Source organism: Saccoglossus kowalevskii, unplaced genomic scaffold, assembly GCF_978046115.1.
Source record: "Saccoglossus kowalevskii unplaced genomic scaffold, keSacKowa6.1 SCAFFOLD_165, whole genome shotgun sequence".
In the NCBI taxonomy this organism is placed as follows: domain Eukaryota; kingdom Metazoa; phylum Hemichordata; class Enteropneusta; family Harrimaniidae; genus Saccoglossus; species Saccoglossus kowalevskii.
In genome coordinates this window covers 86,621-97,320 of record NW_028188667.1, presented here as the reverse complement: position 1 = coordinate 97,320, position 10,700 = coordinate 86,621, and the positions used below count along the sequence as shown (strand labels likewise).

The 10,700-nt window shown below is 35.0% G+C and overlaps 1 protein-coding gene across 1 annotated transcript; it reads left to right on the top strand.

Moving 5' to 3' along the window:
- Positions 1 to 330: 330 nt before the first annotated feature.
- LOC144350700 (uncharacterized) lies at positions 331 to 4,352 on the top strand. The gene is made up of 3 exons (XM_078008802.1): positions 331 to 398; positions 2,176 to 2,285; positions 3,966 to 4,352. Exons 2-3 carry the CDS (start codon positions 2,216 to 2,218, stop codon positions 4,223 to 4,225), a joined length of 330 nt encoding a protein of 109 aa, XP_077864928.1. The 5' UTR covers positions 331 to 398; positions 2,176 to 2,215; the 3' UTR covers positions 4,226 to 4,352.
- The last annotated feature ends 6,348 nt before the right edge of the window (positions 4,353 to 10,700 follow it).

Below are 10,700 nucleotides of genomic sequence, written 5' to 3'. Positions count from 1 at the left end.
AAATGAGCTATGTCTGAGGTTTTTAGTTGAATGGGCTATATCTGAAGTTTTTAGTCATATATTTGCAAGAGGAGATACATTTTACGCGAAGCTAATCAAAAATCAGTATGTGGGCTGTTCCTATGTCAACGGTGGGCCAGGATTTGTTTTGTTTTGTAAAATTTTAGGTGTGACCTGCCTGCCTGTCAAGTTTTGACGAAAAGACCACGGGAGTGTTATTACTCGAAGACACAGAAAATCACTCACAACTAAAGTTAAGGATAATCCTAGCGGAGCGGATCGACAACAATGAAATATTGTCTCTATGTAGTAACCAAACAATTCCAGGTACTAATCGCGTGTTCACAGACATCGTGACAGTCGACATCGAGTCCGCTCCAGTCTGACGTTTTCAGAAGGTATTTTCACTTTGCATTCTATAAACACAAAACACAAACATGACATGGCTGTTAGAGGGGTGATGTGTATTCGATAACAGAAATGTTTATGTACATTCAGAAACACTCGGCTCATGAACGAGAAAATAAGCTTCAAGTTTCATTGCGTTTATGTTGCTGCATTGCAATATATACAATGGGCTGATCAAAGTTCAGCCAACAATGGCTATAGTTGTTATAACATACCTGGCGCTCGGTGATTCAAATTTGTTTAAGAACTGGTACTCTATCATGATCAATGGGTAGTTTATACACACTATATATGCATCAAAACATCGTCATATCATTGCGATTGGTATTGGTTTGATAATTGCAGAGATACAATCATTTTATTTCAGTGTTACTGTACAAGTGCAATCGGTATTACGGTGTCACTATTGTAGTGTTATTAAAGTATTACTCTTGCAGATACTATGCAGTTTCTCTGTATTACGCGATTTGTAAAACTTCAAGTTCACTCTATCAATATGGTTAGTATTACGCGATGAGTAAAATTGTCAGTACGATTGCTGAAACTAAAATGAAGTAATGTGACAATATAAGAGTAATATTTGTATTTTACAAAAATATATTCTTTACGTCATTACCATAGATTTATATTACAGTATTACTATTACAAAAAAGTATCAGTATTATCAATAGTGTACTATTATTTTATGGGTAGTATTACGTTTGTAGTGTAACTATAACTGCAGTCCTGTGCCAGTATTATCTATACGATTGCATCCACTTTATCGTGACATTACATCATGATATCAGTGTCGCATTCTACATTGAATCAACATTCATGAATAATTACAAATATCACAATTAACAGCCACAGGCAGTCAAAAATGAGTCGAAAGTATATTGTGCCCAGGAGGTTTGTGGCTGGTAAATAAGTATATTAGTCAAGTGTGTCTAAACTTAGTGATTTCATATACCTGAATGTGTCACACGCAAGTGTACAAATTTACGATAGATTTACAGAAATCGCCTCAGATATTGAAGTAGCGTCAACTGAAATCATAAATAGTAATTTTAATATGCAAACAAATGCTTGGTATGATAACGGGAATATTTGCCAGACGAAATGACCTGGCATCGCAGACTAAAGTCAGTCACATATTTCTTCCACGCTATTAATCGAGAACACGTGGAAAGTTTTAAATATTCATCTCTGACACAACAAGCTAGAGTCTGATTACCACCGTTTCGATTTTCAAGACTAGTATGGCAATATTAAAATACTTTTGAAACACTTACACGATATGAGTAGTTTATAGATGAATACTCATCTTTCCATTATGGAAATACGTCATATTTGGTAAATTCACCTTTGACACAATGGACGTCCCTTATTACGAATTTAATATTGGCTGAAATATAGATAACGAGATCATTGTCTTCAGGCTCGTTGGCATCGAGTCGTTTCTAACGAGCCGTTTTTCTCTGATAACAAGAAAGTATATTTCTAGTAGTCAGTATTTAAGAATATAGTCACTTAAGTTTAATTTTGGAGGAGTGAATTGTATCATTCAAACTATTTTTGTTTCATAATCAAAAAGCTGAATGAATTAAAGTTTCTGTAAAACGGGTTTGCATTATGTTTTGGTGCACTACAGAAAATTGTTAGATACTGGTTTTATTCAACGAGACATTCACAAATTACTCCAGCGAATCTAATTGTGTAAGTTTATTAAAAAAATATCAACTTGAAATGTTGTGTTTTTCTGTATATTTGCATTCTTTATTGCAGCAGTGCAACATAACATACACAAGATTATAATTCAACAAGAATGGCAATGAAAATTGACCCCTTTTTATGTTTTTTACACGACTTGGCAGAGGATATTGACATCGATGCTGGTAAGTGAACACATTATGTTTATAATCATTTTAGAACTAAAATAAATAGTAAAGCAGGTATAGCTTACTATTCTCCCACAAAGTAGTTGTTTATGTACAAAATATAATAAAATTTAATTCAGGGGGCATCATGATTTCATTGCTGAATGAGCAGGTATTTCAGACAAAATGCAGAAGACTCAAATAGTTATGAGTGATTTTTCATTTATTTATTCACAGGGAAGTACTAAGGGATTATATATCCGAAGTATCAATTGCCATTGTGCAAGAAGGGGGTTTCTATTGCATTTAAATACCATTGACACATGCGTATGCACACTAAGTCATCATTTAACAGCACGGAATCAGGAATTACATTATAAAATTATGTTATTGTACCTTGTATCAGGAGGTATAATGCATGTTGTATCATAGTGATGAATGGACACCACAATTGTAAAGCGGCTGTAGACTCTCTTAAAATGACACGGACCTTAGATTGACTAACATATATATTTACAGTAAACGAATCATGACATGACAAGTCAAAGAAATCAGCGGTATGTCATATTTGATACACGGCACGACACACAAATTCCTTTTTACTTGACCACTACGGTTTTATTCCGTGGTATAAATAACAATTGGTCCCGATTCCAAGATGAACCATTACCTGCTGACCTATCACAAGGTTTATTCATTCGGCTATTGCCTCACCACTGCCCTTTAGTAGATGATATAAAGACATGTATATTTAAGTAATATTGGAAGGTATATAAATACATACAAATCATTGGAAGTGTCATGACACAGTTATATGTCAATGTAGATATAATTGTTGTCATTGAAGTCTTAGGCGGGAGTGATCTTACAATGCTGCGTGTTACACAATGATATTTTGTCTGGTATAATAATACAATTATTGTCCCCAGCGCGGAAAGCGCTGCAGTCATCGATCCGCGTCGTGTTCTACATGGGACCTATAGTGACGTATACAACGCATGTACAATACATACTTGTACATGTTCTGCGCGACGATTGTTACAATAGCCGTTTCAAACTTATTTATTTGTATATCTTTTTCTGTCTTTATATAACTGAAAATACAATGTCGAGCACAGTTTGTGGTTTTCGGAACGTCGCTGCTATTTTACGCATGCCTAAATAAGGGGCGTAGTTTTGTTATATTTCTTCTAACTGTTCCTCGGGACGTGAGTCAAGAGTCTCAGCAAGGTGTCGAAGGTTGAAAAATATCGAGAAAATTAGTATTAGTTCTAATAGAGCAAGGCACGTGACTAGCAAACACGTGTATTTTTTTACAATCGGGTCATATTTAATTCATACTTTACGTCGTACGTCCTCTTTGTTGTTACATAGTAATATCGTGCGTGGGCCAATGTCGTGGGTGATTGTTGTGGTCCGCCATACATGATTACTATATTGCTTCAAATTAAAATGGCGATTGCTCTCTCCCTGAGTACACTGCGTTCATTTTGGTAGACAATTTCTGTATGTCAAGCACAATTTCTGTATGTAAAAAAAAAACTATTTTGAAGAGATATTTATTATTGATTAATTTAGCAAAATGATATAAGCAAAGCGTTCCAATTGACGACGCCACACTTCACACAACAAGTAGTGTCCATTTAAATTACAATACAATAGTATATTTGCATTTAGTATATTCTCTTTTCTCATCAGAATATAAGACCCTGGTTGATAGGACCGACACACTAAAACCGCCTTTTAAAAAGGGTGCAAGAGAGAAACTCAAAAAAGAGCAACCATATGCCTTGCTTCGGAAATTGTACGAAACAGGACATCTAACAAAAAATGACCCAGCAGCACTTATTCACTTACTTCAGGGACTAGATCGGAAAGATTTAGTTGAACAAGTCAAAGTCAAGTTCAGAACGGGATTCGACGAAGTGGAGAAACCGCGCAACTCAAGACTGAAGTGAAATTAGAAGAAAAAAACAAATAGGAAAACAATAAGAAGGGTTAGGATAAAAATGTATTTGTCACTTAAAAATACGCATTAATTGACAATGAACTCTCTCCATTACTAACCAAAAAAGCTTAAAATATATACACCTGCATTACAGGAAAATATAATATACTACATTTAATGTACATTGCATTTGTATTTATGCTATGTAACTATGTATAATTCCTAAGCAACTGGTCAGAATGTTATGTATTACAGAGATGAAATAGTTAAAAGCTCATTTTAGCCAGCTTCCAATCTTCTTAAAATAAAAGGTAATAGTCACGTAAATGTTTCAGTGAGTTTTAATGATGTACGGACCTGCCCTTACTGCCTGTTCTGAAGGTGTGAGGAAATACTTGGAATGATGATTTCAGTGAGGATATATTAACAATAAACCCTAAAAAATACTTTGTAAAAATTTAAATAGTACAGTTAGAAAGTGTGAACCATGTATGTTTGACTAGTGCTGCAATGATACTTAAGGATTTTTTTTTGTTTAATTGAACTTTTATTCAATAAAATGAATTATTTTCAATGAGCTAAGTTTGTGTTAAAGTTGGGCCAAATGTTGCTCAAATCGGGAAGTATTTGTCTTTTGTGCTCGTAGATAATTACATGTACATAATTAGCATAATTATTTTGTTTTGGTAACACACCATCAATTCGGAAATCAGAAATAACTAATAATCTTTAGATCAGTATTCTATTTGACCGATGAAAAATTAAATTAAAGAAAACAACTTTTAAATTGATTTTATAATTTCTTTTCGAGGCGAATTATCAATTTTATTTGTTAAGTTAATATGAACAAAAAATACATGGAAAACATTTTTTTGCGAAGTATAGTGTTTCATTTTTTCTAGACAAATTGTCTCACTACTTTAGGGTTATGTAATAAATTTGGATCATGCAGATAGTATGTGTTTTCCTTTCTCTTTTTGATTACCTATAAACAAATTAGATACAGATATATATGCATATATATTGTACGATACACTGTATAATAAAGTTGAAAATGTTGCTCCATGTACTTTATCATGCTGATCCCCGCCTGGGACCTACTCCCGATGCTGTTTGCAAGCCTCGTATTTCAGTGAGTTTGAATTGTCTTCTCCTTCCCCACATGACGTCATTACAACTAATGCTAAGGTAAACCCTACCGAAAAGTCAAATACACGTAGTGTACTTGTCCGGTAGTTCGTGAAGGTCAACGTCTTCCATTCTCGGACCATTCAGTTGTGTACTGCAGCATGGAAAGTAGAAGTTCTACTACCTTCCATGATTGGAGCGTTCGCTCGAGCTTGAGATAAAATAGAATACGTCCATGGTTCGAGAATGGAACAAGAACAACTTTAATTCCAGTAAAGCTCACGTTATGAGCACTGCCATGACATTATCTATTTGTTCAAAATTTTGTTACCCCCATGTAACTATTGTGCTGTTTTCTCATTATAACTCCATGGTCATAGTGTTGCTTAGAATAGACTGAGATAATGTACTTAGGAATTTTGTCCCACAAAATGTTATCCCCGATTTTTGTCGCTGGGATTTTGTTAGCGGAAATTGTATCCCCAGGATTTCGTACACGGGGATTTTGTAGCCGGCATTTTGTATGCGTGAATTTATTTCTGGAAGTTTTGTCGTCTGGGTCATGGATGCTGAAGTAGATCTAAATTATTTTGGCTCCATGTTTGGATGTTGTTAACGTGAATTTTGACGCAGGGATATATTTGCTGACATTTTTTACTCGTGAATTTTGTCACTCAGATTTTATACACGAGGATTTCATCCCCGAGTGTTATACTGGGGTTGATTGCTTTTCTTTGAAATTCGGTGCAAAAAAATATACTATTCTAGATGCAATAAATCTTTTTTTGGACAATCTGTAGAAGTTCGGTTGAGTTAATATTCATTTATTATTGCATTTCATCGCATGTATTTGTTTTATTGTGCCCAATAAATATGATGTACTGGAAAATTTAAAAAAAAAAAAAAATTACCGTCCATGTATTTTTTGAAGTTTTCATTTTGGACTCACTTTTCAATGAATAATTTTATTTTATATTCCTCTGCTGAAAGAATATTGTATTTGTTACAATGATCTTGTAAATAAACAATCGAATGTATTAACGCGAATTGCTTTAGTTTATGGGGCGATTATCTCGTTGTATACCTGCCTTCAGCGAGCGGTTATTGCTTAATAATAGTATACCAGCATATTATGTTAATCCATCGATTTGATTGGTTCAAACACAAAATTTGCATATGCAATTAATGGTATATTGGCTAATAATTGGCACAACTAAACAAAGTGGCCCTGGAACATAGAATTGACTACAGGTTTAATGCGGAAATACATACAACCGGTAGTATATGATTTTTAGAGAAATGTAGTCGTTGAATTTTGGAAAAATATCGAAAAAAATACCGAATTAAAAACATCTGAAAAAATATATAACCAAAATATTGCTTTGTAATAATGGGATCCATGTTTTCAGCTTCAGTCGTTGGGTGATCGTTGTTCGCCACACAAACCTAAACCACCGTCTCACGACACTGTGCGGGGACGGTGCTTAAACGAACGCCAGAACGTTTTCTGTGTTGTGACTCCTGTTAAATAAGTATATACGTACAAGATGCACCACAGCGTCCCGTCATTTCGTAAACTTCGGTCGAACTAAGTACTGCTGAATGCCAAACATTCACAGTTACAAGTAGTATGATGAGTTAAAAACGGTTTATTTCACAACTGTATTTTCAATGGGCCAATTACAGTCCAAATTGTAAAAAGAAAGAAGTAAAACATGGAAAATCTGTTGTTGTAATGACCCAAATTAGACATGACACTGTATTTCAAATGGCGTTGACATAGTCAGTAAAGGGTCAGGTAGGTCATCTTTTACACGGCGACCTCAGTCCCAACATCTGACCTGGATACATCTTTGGTATAACCAAAGTTTTGTGACAGTATGCCTGACAAGTTTGTCCTTGTTCTGACGTAAGCTTTCAGATTATTTTACCTATTGGAAGGAAGGAAGGAACTACAAAAAAAAATTAACAAAATATTTGTATGCAAACATTATTTATTCATGATTCAGTTTTTAAAAGAATTTGTTCTTACTTATAATGTATTATACTTAATGTAGTAACCAAGAAAATCCCGTCATTTAGTTAAAATGATCTGAGCAACTCAAATCAAAAACATATTTATAGCAAACTATATATTTTATGAAAGCTGAAATATTCAGGAATTTGATAATTCACATTTTGCAATGATTGTTTTCATAGGGATCATGTGACTAGGGATTAAATGGACCCTGTCAAAATAACAAATCCAAAAGTTCTGCCCCAGCGATTTAACCATTTGATTGGGGATTTCAGAATAATTTCGCTGTGAAAGGCTCTTATAAAGTGTCGATGAACGTTTGTATGTGATTATTTTTTTAAATATTATCATAAATACTATTGTTTCTTTAAAAAAATAAGACACTTATGAGTCCCGGGGTCATAAAACAAGAAAAAAAATGGCAGCAAAATTCTCCCCGTCGACACTTTTATTGTTTGATATCCTGACAACACTTGGTGTTAATTTCAAGTGCGTACTGCGAAAGTACCGCCAACTTTATCTTGAAAAGTTCAAATTAGTGCAGATGTGTGAACTGAAGAAACAACAAAAAACTAATTTACCTGGATGTTCGTTGTAAAATAACACATTTTTGTCTTTTGTCTTTAATGAAATTGTGATATTTAATTGGTATTAGGATTGAGCAACCATATGTCTTGTTTTTTTTATTACAACAAACTGCATGGAGGGTGAAATCGGCGAAAATCCATAAGTGTTTGCGAAATTTCATTGCACTGGTTCATCAACATGGCGTCATATTCGCTTCATTAATTCAAATGCTTTGTTATGCTAAACATAGGCGGATCATCCTACTCAAGTATAGTTACTGTTTATTTAATCGTATCTAGTTTATTTGCGGATTAGATGAACCAAACATCAATAGGTTAAGTTTAAATTATCTATACCGTTAGAACTTTAGACATTTTTGTTTAGTTGCGACTGCAGTTACAACTACGCTATCTAACGCGTTCCTGAGAAATACATTTCTGCAGAGTCACCAAATTTACGTATTCACGTGATTGCGATATTCAACGCAATTCCGTCGGGTATATTATATTGTTTTGGCACGGTTACTATTAACCGTGGTTTTGGCAAGGGGAGATGAACGAAAACGGAAAAATCAGCCGTGAAAAAGGAGATGTACAAAAGAAACACTTGTAAAAGCATATCGTGTACGAAGACCTCAGACTACCAATAAATAATTCTTTTGTCTGGGCAAAGACGAAACACTTTTGTTGACTGGAAGGGGACAGGAAATAGTCTGTATTGCGTGACACATCTCGTTTAAAAACACAGCTGGCACGCACCTATCTATTTACAACATTGAATTTTCAAATGAGCTCATAATATCTACAATGACTGGAAGGGATCAGAAAGTAGTCATTGTAACATCTGATAAATTATTTTGAGACCTAAGACGCATCGGTTCTGTAGGCGCTGTCACATCGCTTGCCTGTGGCAATGCAACAAAAACATTACGAAGAATTCACGTTAGGTCTGGGTTTGAATATTCCTTGCAGTGGTAAAATCCTGGTGCAACCAAACAAAAATCCCCCAGAAAGAGTTATCCTGTACCAAATGATATGCGTGCTGGGGACTGTTTTTTTGCCTCTGACGTTACTGGCTAGAAATAATAAAAGAAAGCCGTGCGATCTGAATCTAGCAGGTATTTACGTGGCCATGTGTTGCTTGCGAAACAAATTTACATGTGCCCTTTCAGTTTAACGCAAAATACGCCGTCAGCCGTGCAATCAGCACCGGCGCCATAACAGTAACTTGGGCCTGTTTTTGTGTTAAACCATTGTTTTTAAACCAGGCTCCACTCATCTCGTCGATCACGGAATTATGACAAGCGGTCAAACGTTTGGCCAATCGAAATTGTCAATTCACGCACCCGGGTGGTCCACAAAGTAGACGCTTGTAAGAACTGAATTCACTTTCCAAAACAGCAGACGCATGCCGATTCAACTCTGTGGCTGTCGTACATTTTCGATATTATTGCTGATCATAGATATTCACAATATTTATTTACTGCTCGATTACTATATAATTATCCAGCAAAACAACTTTATTGTTATGTGTGAATGAATTTTTTTTCGGTCAAAGCTGTGCTTGCTGCGACGATCGCCGGTGGTCACAGCTACTTGAGGTAATCGGTAAAGTGTATACGTCGTGACGACAAACACATACTGATAACAAGTTATATGGCGATATTGATGACAAATTAATAGGATTCAAATTATTTTTTAACGTGGCGAATTAATAATATACAAATAATAATAGAATGAAATAGGTTGGCAAATTAAGAGACCGTGAATTAATAGTTTTTACGGTAGTGTAAATACCTGCCCCATCCATGGAGTCTGTCCATGTCCTCCACTATCCGAACTCCACTTTTCTTTCACAAAGGGCAAGGCAGCATGTCGCTACTTTGCTCGTTTACAGACTCCAATTTCACTAAAATTAGCAAATGTTTGTCACTCGCGCGAGCGTACTTCTTCGTCAACGGAAATGACAGTGTCGCTGTCACTATACAAATCAATCTTCTCCGTACAAAAGTTGCGTCTTCTTAATCATCTGAAACAGGGTTTAATGTTCGGCTGTACCCACTCAGTGGGACCCGTTTCTCTTCACTCATGATTCAAAATACTTTTTTTGACGACCTTGCCGAAAAAAGTGTTGTGCGTTCGCTCTTCCAATAATGAATGTGTGTATAAGGAAACTGTTGACACTGGCAATATAACGGTAAGTGATAAAATGGGACTTTCTTTACAATAGCAAACAGTCGAGCTACAGAGACAACAGATTACTTGAAGCAACGTAATGCTATTGTTCACAATTTATCCATCATTTGGATTATGTAAATAATTAAGTGGTTGTTTGCATTTTAAATGGCAAATGAAGTCAGCTTGCTGTGCTCAGTTTTCTCTCCAATTTTCTTCTATAACATTAGTATTATTTGTTTGTTAGTTGTACTGAAATAATACACTAAAAGAAAGTGATATACCGATTATTAAAAAAACATGAAAATTTGACCAGATTTCCCCTGTCGCTACCTTAATTCGTCACGTTTTCCCCTATATGTAATAAGCTCCGTAAAACAAAATTTATGCCGGCCGTGACGACACAATTAATTAGCGATGCTGTTATTACTCGCACGCTAAAAAAATGGCCATTGAACCGGGAAGGATGTTAATAATAACGCCATAACTCGTATGATTGAGAAAAATTTGAAAAAAAATTATGATATTTATGGTAATTTGTTCAATCGTACATTACACGTGTGTTTGTTTTAGGAAGTTCTTCAAAATAAAACAGTTAG

Coding starts and splice junctions, on each gene's coding strand:
- LOC144350700 (XM_078008802.1), top strand. CDS start 2,216: ATGGCAATGAAAATTGACCCCTTTTTATGTTTTTTACACGACTTGGCA. Junction 2,286..3,965: donor GGATATTGACATCGATGCTG/GTAAGTGAACAC, acceptor TTTTCTCATCAG/AATATAAGACCCTGGTTGAT.